General features: G+C 37.3%; 2 protein-coding genes across 4 annotated transcripts in view; both read left to right on the forward strand.

Annotated features, from left to right (window-relative positions):
• Positions 1-8,706, forward strand: LOC18032899 (wall-associated receptor kinase-like 2). Of its 3 annotated transcripts, none has more exons than XM_024179345.1 (4): positions 332-387; positions 524-876; positions 996-1,178; positions 7,220-8,706. In XM_024179345.1, exons 2-4 carry the CDS (start codon positions 591-593, stop codon positions 8,419-8,421), a joined length of 1,671 nt encoding a protein of 556 aa, XP_024035113.1. In that variant the 5' UTR covers positions 332-387; positions 524-590; the 3' UTR covers positions 8,422-8,706. The 3 variants fall into 3 exon arrangements, with proteins under 3 accessions (XP_006421678.2, XP_024035113.1, XP_024035083.1); XM_024179315.1 differs by having other exon boundaries at positions 357-387; positions 527-876; XM_006421615.2 differs by having other exon boundaries at positions 1-876.
• Positions 8,707-10,715: 2,009 nt separating this feature from the next.
• Positions 10,716-14,604, forward strand: part of LOC18033348 (putative wall-associated receptor kinase-like 16) — an 8,391-nt gene continuing 4,502 nt past the window's right edge. The window contains exons 1-2 of the mRNA XM_024188454.1: positions 10,716-11,532; positions 11,615-11,752. Of these exons, the coding sequence (XP_024044222.1) occupies positions 10,722-11,532; positions 11,615-11,752 (949 nt within the window). The 5' untranslated portion in view covers positions 10,716-10,721. The remainder of the gene's footprint in view (positions 11,533-11,614; positions 11,753-14,604) is intronic.

Here is a 14,604-nt window from a genome sequence, read left to right on the forward strand (position 1 = left end):
GTTAGCTGGAAGGCTATTTTAGAGCAAAGATCTGCATGTTCGGCAGTGATCATTTCAGAATGGCTACACATCATCATTATCTAGTGTTTTTGGAGATGATGGCTCTGTTATTCTGGCCAATGAAAACATCATCACAAGATTTATGTCAGTATTCATGCGGGAATGTCACTATCAATTACCCCTTCGGAATCGGAGACGGTTGCTACTTTGATAAGAGATATGAAGTAGTCTGCGATAACTCCTCTGGCTCTCCCAAAGCTTTTCTTGCCGGAGTCAACAACCTGGAACTCTTGAACAGTGACCGTTACGATGGAAACTTAATGAGGGTCAACATTCCTGTAATTTCTTTGAAGACGACTGGCCACCAAAACGGCGTCAACCTATCAGGTATCCCTTTAACCTTTTCCCGGTGGCACAATAGATTCGCCGCCATAGGTTGCAGAAACTATAATACAATTGTTAAAAGAGCGAATGATTCAACCGTTTTTGGTGGGTGCCTGACGATTAGTACTTGTGCTCTCAGCAGCCGTGGCTGCTACGATTTCGTATGCGCTCTTCCTCCTAATTTAACTCAGGATTTCAATGCAAGTATGCTATACCATTTTTCTCAAAGCATTCCTCAGAAATGTCAGTCCGTACTCATGGTTGAAGAAAATTGGCTCCAGTCGGAGTTCCTGACGAATCCTCATGTCTTGAGAGATCATCAACAGTTTCCTGCAGTGCTGGAGTTTGCCGAAGATAGAGGCAATTGTGTTGAAGAATATAATTCGAGAACTACTTGTAATAAGGACAATAGATGTTCAATACAATTAACCTCAGGCTATTCTTGTCTTTGCCACAGAAGCTTTAATGGCCTAAACGATGGATATTGCGTAGGTACAGTTTCGACTTCAAATAACCAGCTAGATATCCAACAACCAGCTAGAGAAAAAAAATTGCTGAATTGGCAGATTTAATTTGATTTCTCTGTTTCATGTTTTGTCTTTAATCTGCAGGTGACTTGTTATGTTATAGTGCCTCAAGTCCCTACAATTGCTCGGGATGTCCCAACGGTTACTTATTAGATGACACGGATAGTTGCTACCAAAATACAACAGCTAAAACAGATACAATAAGTCCAAGTCCAAGCCCATATGAAGTTGTGCACGAAAACTCTAACGTCTTACTCATTATTATAGGTATGCGCATCCTTTTAATCCTTAAATTCCACCATACTTAAGCTTTTTGGCGTATAAATATTTCTTGAACTAAAAGTAAATAGAGCTCTCTCCTGCTAACAGTTGTGTTTTTTCTTAAAATTTGGACCAACAACTCTCCAAAGTTGCATAAATTATTAGGAAATTGTTGGGTGAAGCAGAAACGCAGCTAAAGTAAAATTGGAAGAAAAATAAAGAACAAGCACAAAAAGAGGACACCAGAAATTACGTGGTTCGGCTTTTAGCTTACGTCCACGGGCGAAGACAGACAGAAATATTATACTAGTGAAAAGGAGTTACAAGTATTGTAGTATTTTAGCTCACTACCCAAAACCCCAATACACCCAAACTCTCAAATCACTAAGCACATAAAATTCTTTGCTCTTGCAAAAAACTCTCAATTCTCTCTACAAAACTTGGATGAAAAATGAGGGTGGGAAGCCCTCTTTATATAGCCAAAATTTTGGCTTTTTTTTTTTTTATAGAGTAATTCAACATGGCACCACCAATAATGGCGGGCCGTGTTGAATGTTGAATGGTTGGCACCGGCCATCTACATGGCCGGTGCCAGCCATGACTTTCAACATTCTCCTACTTGGAGGTTAGATTGAAAAGCAATCAATCTCCACACCATCCTTTCTGCTTCGCCATAATCATGTTGCCTACGTTTTTGCTAGGCCACAAAAGGATATACTCCAGATAAATTTGTCAGCATTTATCGGTTTGGTCAAAACATCTGCTAGGTTCTCCTTGGTATGGATTTTCTGCAAATCCACGCTTCCGTTTTCCACTACTTCTCGAACGAAGTGATACTGGACTCCTATGTGCTTTGTCCTGGAATGAAAGGCTGGATTCCTTGCAATGTGCAAGGCACTCTGACTGTCACAAAACACAAGAATTTTCTGTTGTTTGTGCCCGAGCTCCTCCAATAATCTTTGTATCCAAATAGCTTCCTTGCAAGCTTGTGTAGCTGCCATGTATTCTGCTTCTGTTGTAGATAATGCCACAACGGTCTGCAGTTTCGAAACCCAGCTTACAGCTGCTCCCACAAGTATAAACACATAACCAGTAGTGGATTTTCTTTTATCAAGATCTCCTGCAAAATCTGAATCCACATAACCCCTAACAGTAAACTCTGATCCTCCATAACATAATGCAACATCTGAGGTTCCTCTGATGTATCTCAGAATCCTCTTCACAGCTATCCAATGCTCTCCACCAGGATTTGCCATGTATCGACTGACTACTCCCACTGCTTGTGCAATGTCCGGTCTTGTACATATCATAGCGAACATTAAACTTCCCACTGTTGATGCATACGGTACTCGAGACATCTCCTTCCTCTCTGCTTCATTGCTAGGACACATACTTGATGATAATTTGAAATTAACAGGAAGTGGGGTAGAAATTGACTTACAATCTTGCATGTTGAAGCGTCGCAAGATTTTCTTCAAGTAATTCTTCTGTGAAAGCCAAATCTTCCTGTTATTTCTGTCTCGGTGAATTTGCATCCCTAGAATCTTGTTTGCTGGTCCCAAGTCCTTCATTTCAAACTCCCTAGCTAACTGTGCCTTCAATTCTTGGATTCGATCTTTGTTGGGACCTCCTACCAACATGTCATCCATATACAACAGCAAAATAATGAAATCATTATCTTCAAACCTCTTGTAATATGCACAATGGTCTGAACTGAGTCTGTTGTATCCAAGGCTCATGATGAAGGAATCAAATCTCTTATACTAACATCTCGGCGCTTGTTTGAGACCATATAGAGATTTGTTCAACCTGCAAACCAAGTTCTCCTTTCTTGTTTCTGCAAAACCTTCTGGTTGGAGCATATATATTTCTTCTTCAAGTTCTCCATGAAGAAATGCAGTTTTCACATCTAACTGATCAAGATGTAGATCAAATGTAGCACACATCGCCAAGACTATTCTGACTGTTGTGAGTCGAACCACTGGAGAAAATATCTCGTTGAAGTCAATACCTTCTTTCTGAGCATATCCCTTCACCACCAATCTCGCACAATACCGCTCCACTTGATCATTGCCATCACGTTTGATCTTGTAGATCCATTTGTTTCCAATGACTTTTCTTCCGTGTGGTAGTGGTACAAGTTCCCATGTCCTATTCTTGTGTAGAGCTTCAATTTCTTCCTGCATTACTGTCATCCACAAAGCAACATCTGAGCTGTTTAAAGCTTCATGGAAAGTTGAAGGCTCTCCATCCTCTGTTAAAAGACAGTATGCAACGTTGATCTCTGTGACATACTCCGAGTGCCACGCCGGTGGTCGTCTCTCACGAGTTGATCGACGAACTTCTAGAGCCTCGGACTCGACTGGTTCTTGTTCCTCGTGCTCTGGTGCTGCTTCAGAAGAATCTGAATCTTCTGGATTATTTTCAACATATACCGGCACAGTCTCTGACTTTTCTTTTCCAGTGCCATCATCTTCATATTTTCTTTGCAGTTGATCTTCTACAAAAATAACATCTCTACTGATAACGATCTTGTGGGCAGTGGGGTCCCACAGACGATACCCCTTTACTCCATCAGCATACCCCAAGAAGATACATCTTCTAGATTTTGCATCCAGCTTTGTTCTTTCTTCGGCATTGTACATCACGTACACAGGACATCCAAATGCATGTAGGTAGGAATAATCAGCTGGCTTTCCAGTCCACATCTCCATCGCCGTCTTCAACCCAATCGCTGTAGATGGTGATCGATTTACTATATAACAGGCAGTTTTGGCTGCTTCTGCCCAGAATGAATTGGGTAGACCAGCAGTCCTCAACATAGCTCTTATTCTTTCTGTAAGAGTTTTATTCATCCGCTCTGCCACTCCGTTTTGTTGAGGAGTGTACGCCACCGTGAACTGCCTCTGAATACCCTCTTGCTTACAGAAAGCAAGAAACTCGCCGTCTGTATACTCTCCACCATTATTTGTCCTCAAGCACTTGATCTTTTTACCAGATTCAAGTTCCGCCCGCGCTTTGTATTCTTTAAACACAGGAAATACATCTGACTTTTTCTTAATCGGATACACCCAACATCTTCTGGAATAATCATCAATGAAAGTCACCATGTACTTTGCACCTCCCATGGATATATCCGGTGATTCCCAAACATCAGAATGAATCAAGTCTAGAATGCATTTACTTCTAGCAACAGATCTACTGAATTTTAATCTATGCTGCTTACTTGTAACACAATGCTCGCAAAATGGTAAACTTACCGATTTGAGCCCTGGAAGCAATTTTCGCTCAGAGAGAATCTTCAAGCCTTGTTCTGACATGTGGCCAAGTTTGAGATGCCACATCATCATTGATTCTTCTCCATTTGACGCGACACACACATCAGCCTCCTGTAGTGTTTCTCCTTTAAGCATGAATAAATTAGCACCAATCTTTTCTGCCTTCATCAATACAAGCGCGCCTTTAACGATCTTCATAATTCCATTCTCCACATGAGTTTTGTACCCATGACTATCCATTTGTCCCAAAGACAATAGATTTTTCTTCAGGCCATTGACATGCCGTACCTCTCCAATTGTGCGAATTGTACTATCAAACATTTTTATTTTGATAGTACCAATACCAGCGATCTCCAAGGCATGATCGTTACTCATATATACAGATCCTCCTGAGATAGGTTCATATGTGTGGAACTATTCTCTCCTAGAGGTCATGTGCCAGGTAGCTCCCGAGTCTATAAGCCAGACATCAGAAAGTCGTTTTCTGCCTTCTGAAACAGTTGTTGCCTCGCTGTAAAGAATTTCGCTATCATCCGAGGTGCTTGCTACACAACTCTGAGCATTGGATGACTCAGGTTCTTTGCCCTCTTTTCTCTTCTGGTTACTCCAACATTCTTTCTTGACGTGCCTTTTCTTGCCACAGTTGTAGCATTTAACATTCTTCTTACTTCTGGATTTTGATCTACCCTGATTTTGACTCCCACTGGGGCCACGTTCCGTTGATCTCCCTCTCGTCACTGATAGCGCTTCTGCTTGCTGCGAACTTGCTTGTCTGTTTTCCTTATTTTTCCTCCTGCTCTCCTCATTTAATACAGAGGCTGCAACATCGTCGAAAACTAGACCCTCCACTGGATTGTTGTTCGTCAGGTTGATGATGAGTTGATCATACGAATCTGGTAGACTTTGAAGTAGAAGCTCTGCACGTTCATTTTCCTCTATATTATGGCCCAGCATTGTGAGTTGTGAAAATAGAGTCTTCAATGTGTTGATGTGGTCGGTCACCATTGTAGATTCCGCCATTCGAAGAGTATAGAGTTTTCTCTTCAAGAAGATTTTGTTGTGTAGTGACTTGGCCTCATACAATTTTGTGAGAGTATCCCATATTTCCTTCGCCGTATTTTTCTCTGCCACACTGGATAATACTCCATTCGCAAGTGCCAAGTGTAGATCAGAAATGGCATTGCCATCTACCTCGTTCCACTTGTCATCAGTTATCTCCATAGGCCTTTCTCCAATTGCTGCCAAACAATTATTTTTCCTCAATACAGCTTTCATCTTCATTTTCCACAACGAAAAATTATTTCCGTTAAATTTCTCAATTTCATACTTTGCCGCCATTTTATTGATAAATATTGTACACAAGCTAGTGTACCACCTTGAATAGTTGTGAGTATGTGTGAGAATGCACACCAGGAAAGTTCCCAAGAAAGACTGGAGGGGTCACAATGGTCCCACTTAAAACCCAGACTCCTTAAGCTCTTATCGCCTTTGTGACAGAACTTTCCTAGACATGTACAAAGCCACACAGTTGTTTTACTCACACCACTATTCCCTGCTTTGCACTGCAAAATTCTTAGATCGCTCCCACCGTTTCACGTGAATAGTACTGTATACGTGAATAGTACCGTATACGTGAACAGTACCGTATACGTGAATAGTACCCCTTACGTGAACAGTACCCGACTCCAAAAAATACAACCAATAGCTCTGATACCACTGTTAGGAAATTGTTGGGTGAAGCAGACACGCAGCTAAAGTAAAATTGGAAGAAAAATAAAGAACAAGCACAAAAAGAGGACACCAGAAATTACGTGGTTCGGCTTTTAGCCTACGTCCACGGGCGAAGACAGACAGAAATATTATACTAGTGAAAAGGAGTTACAAGTATTGTAGTATTTTAGCTCACTACCCAAAACTCCAATACACCCAAACTCTCAAATCACTAAGCACATAAAATTCTTTGCTCTTGCAAAAAACTCTCAATTCTCTCTACAAAACTTGGATGAAAAATGAGGGTGGGAAGCCCTCTTTATATAGTCAAAATTTTGGCTCTTTTTTTATATATATTTTTTTATAGAGTAATTCAACACGGCACCACCAATAATGGCGGGCCGTGCAGCCATGACTTTCAACATAAATGTGTGTACTGGAATTTACAGATTTTGTTAAGAGAATGGCTAGTATATATATAGTTTTACCTAAATTTTGGTGAGCCAAAATACGAATTAATTATACATTATGAGGAATTTCTTCGGCTCAGCAGTACAGTTGTGGTATTTCCTCTTTGATAGATTGGAATTAGGAGTCAATAAAGAGTAATGGTCAAGGTTTGAGAGTGCTTGGGAAGCTCAAAGGGAGCTGATCTGGAGAGCTTCAGCAAGCTCATGCGGAGAGCTCAGTGCTGGAGCTGGGTACAGCTCAGGAGGGCTAGTCTGAAAAGTTCAGTGGACCTCATTTCAGGTGTCAAGAGAGCTCGTTTGTAAAATACATTCGATGACGAAATGAAGCGTCCAATCTTGACCTTCATCTTTCAAACCCTTCCAGTGTAGTGATATCTGCAGTGAGGCATGCTTTCAATGCTTACAGTAATTATAGTTCTGCCCAAATGTCCACATGTCTTTCATCCATCAGTCCCAAAATTCATCCCAAACAGACACACACAGAGCACCTAAAAGTTTGCAACAGCATAAACATTTTGTGATCTCCTTCGCAATAGTTCCATGCCAGAAATCATCAACGTGTATTAATTATTGTCTTGGACTGGTGCAGGTTGCAGTGTTTGTGCTGGACTGCCGTTTTTTCTATTCATGATAGGGAGGTTGCATGAGATCGTTGAAAGAAGAAGGGTAATCAAGCTGAAGCAGAATTTCTTTAAAAGAAATGGGGGTTTATTATTACAACAAGAGTCGTCATCAAATGAAGGTAATTCTGAGAAGACAAAATTGTTTACATCAATGGAATTGGAAATGGCCACTGACAACTTCAATACCAATCGAATTCTTGGTCAAGGAGGCCAGGGCACAGTGTACAAAGGCATGTTAACAAATGGAAGAATTGTGGCTATTAAAAAATCCAAATTAGTGGATGAGAGTAATATTGAACAATTCATAAATGAGGTGGCAATTTTATCTCAAATTAACCACAGAAATGTTGTTAGGTTGTTGGGATGTTGCTTGGAGACAGAGGTTCCTCTTTTGGTCTATGAATTTATTCCGAATGGAACTCTCTATCAATACATTCATGACCAAACTGAAGAGTTTCCAATCACATGGGAAATACGTTTAGGCATTGCTATTGAAGTTTCAGATGCTTTATGCTATTTGCATTCAGCTGCTTCTATTCCTATTTATCATCGAGACATCAAGTCTGCCAATATACTTTTAGATGATAAATATCGAGCCAAAGTTTCAGATTTTGGGGCTTCTAGATCAGTTATGATTGATCAAACACACCTGACCACTCGAGTACAAGGAACTTTTGGTTATCTAGATCCAGAATATTTTCGATCAAGTCAATTTACTGAGAAAAGTGACGTTTATAGTTTTGGAGTAGTTCTTGTTGAGCTTTTAACTGGACAAAAACCTATTCGTTCAACTGACAGTGAAGAAGATAAAAGTTTAGTGGGATATTTTCTTGAAGCGATGAAAGAGAACCGTTTGTTTGAAGTCCTTGATGCTCGAGTTCTTAAGGAAGCTAAGGAAGAAGAGATCATTACTGTTGCTATGCTTGCAAAAAGATGCTTAAACATGATTGGGAAAAAAAGACCTACAATGAAAGAAGCAGCATTTGAATTAGGGGGAATTAGAGCATCAATTGGAGATTCCATTATGCAGCATAACTGTGACGACATTGATTTTGTGGCTGGTCACAATACTGGACATTCCGAAATTGGTTCTTCTTCTACTGGGTCAACTCTAAACAGTATTGCTTATTCTGTAGATGCTGATCCTTTAATTTCAAATAAGCAGTGATGAGAAGAAAGCATTTTCTTCTTAATTTATGCATTTCATTTCATATATGAATATGCATCATACATTCGCTACAATATTTACTCTGGAGCAAAACATACGGAGTTTGATGCTCATTTTGTATATTCCAACAAAGCTTCAGGTAGCAAACATTTTTACTAAAGTCCCTAGCAATTGAAAGATACAAAGATCTCTTAAGTAATCTTGTAATTGTACCAAGGATCCCGTGCAGCTGTGCTTGAAGTTGAGGGGATGAAAATGAAGAAGCAGAGGACCCTGCATAAGTACTTAGAAGCAGACTGAGTTTTACAACTCAGAATCCGAGAATTTTGAGACTTTTAAGTATTCGATGTTTATCAAATTTAATTAAAAATAGAAAGATTGTAAAGAATGGTTGAAAATAGAAAATTTTATTATTAAATTTTTTTGTGTGAATTTCTATGAAGATTCCACCGGTAACAGGAGAATATGCGGTTAAAATGTAAAAACCAGGGCAATTGACAGAAGCTCTACAATACTATACATCCTCAAAACAACTGTCAAAGATATTTCAACAAGCTAATCAAGTAAAGGAAATGTCTCTGTAACTTTCAAGCAAGACTTGACGTCCTCTCCCTTGCCTCCTCACCATACTATTAAAGTTTTGAAATTAGGCCAATCAGATTAAAGGTGAGATGAAATGGATTTATGGAGTCGTTGATTACCGCACGTATTTTCCAATCTATTGGTTCTTTCCCTTTCAAGATTATTGCACGTATTTTGCAACGAAACCTCCTCTATCTTTCTACCAATTGATGTCCAATTAAGACTTTTGATTATCCAATTAATGTCCATTAACTTGAAGACTGAGGAGGGGCAGCGTTATTTCAAAGTCAAGATTGGCTTATTAGCTTGCAGGAGTCTTGATATGAGTTACAAGAAAAAAAGGTTGAAAGGGGTTAGGATTCAATTGAGCTTAATTTTTATTGTGCACTGAATTAATGGTCATGATTTATTTTATATTTTACTTTTTTATTTAATTATTAATCTGCTCGACACTGAATACTTGTCTGGTTGAAAGATGATGGGTAAAAGGTTTTTAAAACTTTAATTATTTTCGTGAAAAGTTTTTTTAATTATTTTTATTAAAAGTGGGACTATTGGCACCCTTCAAAATCGTCTTCAAACTCCTTTTTTTAATTATATTTCATTTAATGTTAAAAATACCTTTTTTTTCTTCTAAATAATCACTCTTATCATTTGTATCTTTCAAACTTTCTCTTTATAAAAAGCTCAAACACACTAGTTTCTCAAAATATAAATAATCAATATGAATAAAGAAATAAAAAAGAATGGATTTTTTTAACAATAAACTACCAAATCAAAATGAATTCAGTTAACATAATAACTCTCCAATATTTAAAACTTGTGAATGATGGTAAGTAACACTCAATAGGTTGCAACCAAATTCTTCCTCCTTGCAGCTCATATGACTGCGTCTCGCGCATAGTGTGTGCATCTTATTCCTTCTCTTACCAAAAGCTTCATGTTCTTTTCCCATTTATTCTTCAGTTCCAAAAGAAAAAATAAAGACTTTGAGATGGTTGGGAAAGAAAAAAATCAGGTTTGAAATTTAAAAAAAAGGAAAAAAAGAAAAATCATACCTGTGAGAAAGAAAAAATATAAACATGGTTAATTATATTTGTACGTCCTTAAATGTGACTGTATAGAAGAGGGATTTTATGAGATTAATGAAGGGATGCCAATAATTCAAACTCTTTCATAATTTTTATTTGTCACCCAATGACCCAATTTATTTTCAGTATTGTGTAGGTGTTACTGGAAATCAAATGGGTTAAGAGTATCATGACGGTACCTATATATAAATTAATTAACTTAATAATGGATTTGTTAACTATAGAATGCTTAACAAATTCTGCTTTGACAGCTGTGAGTTTGTTGCTGCCAGTGCCATGTTGGCGGCTACGTCATCAGTAAGTCAACAGTGAGTCAACCAATATTCCTTACAAACACTAGCGAAAAATAAGATATATTATTATTATAGACTTGCGAGAGACGGCCAGGGTTAATTTAGTAGTCAAGCTTGGTATGCTGGAATCTCTGGCTTAATTATTAGCAATTGCAAGACTTTCTTGATAGTGAAGGGGGGGGGGGGGGGGGGGGGAAATAGAATGAAACAATAAAAAATGAAGTTAACAGGAAGATGGAAAGAAATAACTAATAGAAATGAACGATTTGTTTAAATTAAATCTCCATTTTGAAACTCTGAAGAAAGAACGAGTAAAGGTGGTGAATACGAGCGAATGGCTGTTCATCAATATTATCTGGTGTTGTTGCAGATTATTATTTTGCTTCTCGGACCGATCAAAGCATCAGAAAAATTTCTCTGTCCAACTGAATGTGGAAATGTCAGCATCATCTACCCCTTCGGAATCGGAAAAGGGTGCTACTTTGACAAGGGTTATGAAGTAATCTGTGATAACTCTTCTGGCTCTCCCAAAGCTTTTCTTCCTAGTATCAAGACGGAACTATTGGACTCTTACTCCGATACTACTATTAGAGTCAACATTCCTGTAATATTTTTACACAATAGAATTGCGACGAGGAATCACATGGCTAGAGAAGTCAATCTATCAGGTAGCGCTTTTACCTTTCCCTGGAGGCTCAATAAATTTACAGCCATAGGTTGTGACAATTATGCAATTGACCTGGGGAATGATTCAACTGTTTCTGGTGGGTGCTTGTCTGTTTGCACTTGTGATCCTACTCAGAAATCCGGTTGCTACGATTTCTTATGCTCCATTCCTCCAATTAGTAAGGTTTTGAATGCAAATTTATCTTACTTTTATTCTCAAAGTATCCTCCAGAACTGCCGGTCTGTTTCTTTGGTTCAAGGGGATTGGCTCGACTCAAGTTACCTGTCAAATCCTCAAGTTTTGAAAGAAAGAGATCAAGTTCCTGCGATGTTGGAGTGGGGAGAAAAAATAGGCACTTGTATTGAAGAATACAGCTCAAATCCGACTTCTTGTAATTTGAATCAAGAATGTTTAATGCAACTAAGTTCAGGCTACGTATGTCTTTGTGATTCATTAGTAGACGGACGATATTGCCCAGGTACTGATTCGACTATTATTTAACAATCTACTGCAATCCCAAACATGTGATTTTCCTTTTGCTATATATTCTGGCTTTACAGGTCGCTTGATTTGTAATACCTCAAACGGCCACAATTGCTCTGGATGTCCCCATGGTTATTCCTCAAATCGTTATGGTAGTTGCCAGCCAATTTTGGAGATTTTCTTCCACAAATCTCGGGTCAAATTTATTGTTATAGGTATGCAAATTGCTTCTATTTTTACCATATATTTCGGATAAAAATATTAAAATTTTATGCGGAGCCCTTTTCTACACATTTTGTTTAACACGGACCAACAAAAAGATTAACCCAATATATATGCTTTTTTTTTTTTTTAATTCAGAAAAGTCATCAGGCCGTCAGGATACCTAAGATTTTCTCAACCACCCCACAAATTCTGTAAATCCACTTCACTTCTAGAAAATAATTATAACATTATTTCAAAAAATTTCAAATAAAGAAATTTTTTTAAGAACTAGTTAATTAAATCTATCTTAATTTATTTTTTTGTAACTTAAATTTTTTAATTATATTTGACTACTAAAATCGCTTTAGCCTAAATTTAAATTGACTATTTTACCCTTAAAAGATTAAAAAAATACCAAAATTTACTTTAACTTCAACATATATATTTTTATTTTATACAAAATTTATTGTTTCTAAATGGTCAATTCTACTTTATTAGTATGATTATTAACCTTTAATTGAACTAACATAATATCTTTATAGGACAATACTCATATAAATTAATAGATTGTCAATTTATGTCATTCAGATGTAAAATATTGAAAATTATTAGACTTAATTAAAAAGTTAGATTATAAGTCATAAAATTAAATACATGTAGTATTAGATACAAAAACACATATTTCTTTAAGCAATTGGTCATTTTATGTCATAAAGAAATATTGAAGCAACCTTAATAGTAAAAAAACCTAAGTAAGAAAAAATATAAAAAAAGATTAATTATACAAATATTTTTGTTGATTTTTATTTATCAAAAATAATGTAAACTTCTTGTAAATATTTTTTAAAAATGGGGTGAATTTACACAAATAATGGGGTGGAAATATCCCCACCCAAAAAGAAAAAAAATTGTGTGTTTTTTTTTTTGTAATTCGGAAAAGCCTCCAGGACCCTAAGGTTTTCTTAATGTACAGATAGACCCCAATGATTTAAAATATGGTCACATAAACGACGTATCCCTTTATGGACAATTATGAACAAATGGAATATGTTTGGGACCACCATAGTCAAAGGACATAATTATCTTCAAAGGGTCTGTATTGTTATAAGTGAATATGAAATAGTTCACTCAAAGCAAGGATAAATGGATGAAAGTACTACACATTTTATTCACAATGAGGTTGCCTTTTATAGGCGTTACATGAACAAACTTAACGAAATAATAGCAGCCATTATTCAGTAAATATTGCAGCCACTTTCCAGTAACTCTAGCCTAAAGACTAGGTAAACTCAATCTTGCAAATAACATTACCAACAAACTTCCTAAAGACTAGGACCATAAAAGCAACTTATTGACACAAGGAAATTCCAACAATCCCTCCCTTAAACTAAATGTTATTAACATTCAGTTTAAACATTCTGCAGAATCTTCCTCAAATTGTAATTTACAAACTCCAAGTGACTTTCTCAGCTTCAAAAAACTAGCCAATTTGAGGGGTTTAGTAAAGATGTCAGCAACTTGGTCTTCACTCCTGCAATAAACAAGATCAATGACTTCATTTTTTGTCAAGTCTCGCAAGAAATGGTATCTCACATCTATGTGCTTGCATCTTCCATGTAGAACCGGATTCTTTGAAAGTTTAATTGTTGAACTATTATCACAGAAGATTTGTGTTGACTCTGGTTGCTTAAACTGAAGTTCATGAAGAATATTTCTCAGCCAAAGTGCTTGACATGCACAAGAAGCTGCTGCAACAAACTCAGCCTCAGTTGTTGACAAAGTAACTATCGGTTGCTTCTTAGATGACCATGAAATAGCTGCTGAACCAAACATAAATACATATCCAGATGTGCTTCTTCTGTCATCCAAATCTCCAGCATAATCACTGTCTGCAAAGCCATACAAATCTGATTTTTTACCCTTTTTGTAGAACAACCCAAATTCAGCAGTACCACGCAAGTATCGAAGAATTCTCTTTGCAGCTAAAAGATGATCCTCTCTTGGACGCTCCATATATCTGCTGATGGAACTAACTGCATGCATTATATCAGGTCGAGTTGCCGTTAAGTACATCAAGCTTCCAACAATCTGTTTGTAAAGGGTACTATCAACTATTCTTCCTGCAGGATCCTTAACAAGCTTCAATCCTTTTTCAATTGGAGTAGTGACAGAGTTGCAGTTCTTCATTTGAAATCTTTCTAAGATCTCTTCCACATATTTCTTTTGACAAATAAAATTTCCAGCATCAGATTGTATGACTTCTAAGCCAAGAAAATAATGCAGCAAACCAAGATCAGTCATATCAAATTCAAGCATAATGGATTCCTTGAATTTCTCAAACATTACTCTGTCATTTCCCGTGTAAATCAAATCATCTACATATAAGCATACCATAAGCATTTTCCCATCATCTCCAATTTTTGTGTACAAAGTATGCTCATATGGGCATTTTCGAAAACCTTCCTTCAAGAAATAAGCATCTATATGACTATACCAAGCTCGGGGTGCTTGTTTTAGTCCATATAGAGCTTTTTTTCAATTTATAGACTTTATGCTCACTGCCTAATTTCACATATCCAGGAGGTTGTTCGATAAATACCTCTTCTTGTAGCTCCCCATGCAAGAATGCTGATTTCACGTCCAGTTGAAAAACATTCCATGAATTTTGTGCTGCAAGAGCAATAATCAATCTGATCGTTTCAAGTCTTGCAACGGGAGCAATACTTCTTTTATAATCAACGCCGAACTCTTGCTTGTAGCCATTTGGCGACTAGCGTGCCTTGTATTTATCAATTTCACCATTTTCCTTCAATTTGTCTTGTAACCCACTTTGACTTCCTATTGTCCTCTGCCCATTGGAAGT

Source organism: Citrus clementina, unplaced genomic scaffold (genome assembly GCF_000493195.1).
Source record: "Citrus clementina cultivar Clemenules unplaced genomic scaffold, Citrus_clementina_v1.0 scaffold_9, whole genome shotgun sequence".
Lineage (NCBI taxonomy): Eukaryota > Viridiplantae > Streptophyta > Magnoliopsida > Sapindales > Rutaceae > Citrus > Citrus x clementina.

Bases quoted from the DNA above. Each gene is read 5' to 3' on its own strand.
- LOC18032899 (XM_006421615.2), top strand. From the start codon at position 36: ATGTTCGGCAGTGATCATTTCAGAATGGCTACACATCATCATTATCTA. The intron at 877-995 runs GTACAGTTTCGA...TTTAATCTGCAG, and splicing joins AAACGATGGATATTGCGTAG to GTGACTTGTTATGTTATAGT. The intron at 1,179-7,219 runs GTATGCGCATCC...GGACTGGTGCAG, and splicing joins CGTCTTACTCATTATTATAG to GTTGCAGTGTTTGTGCTGGA.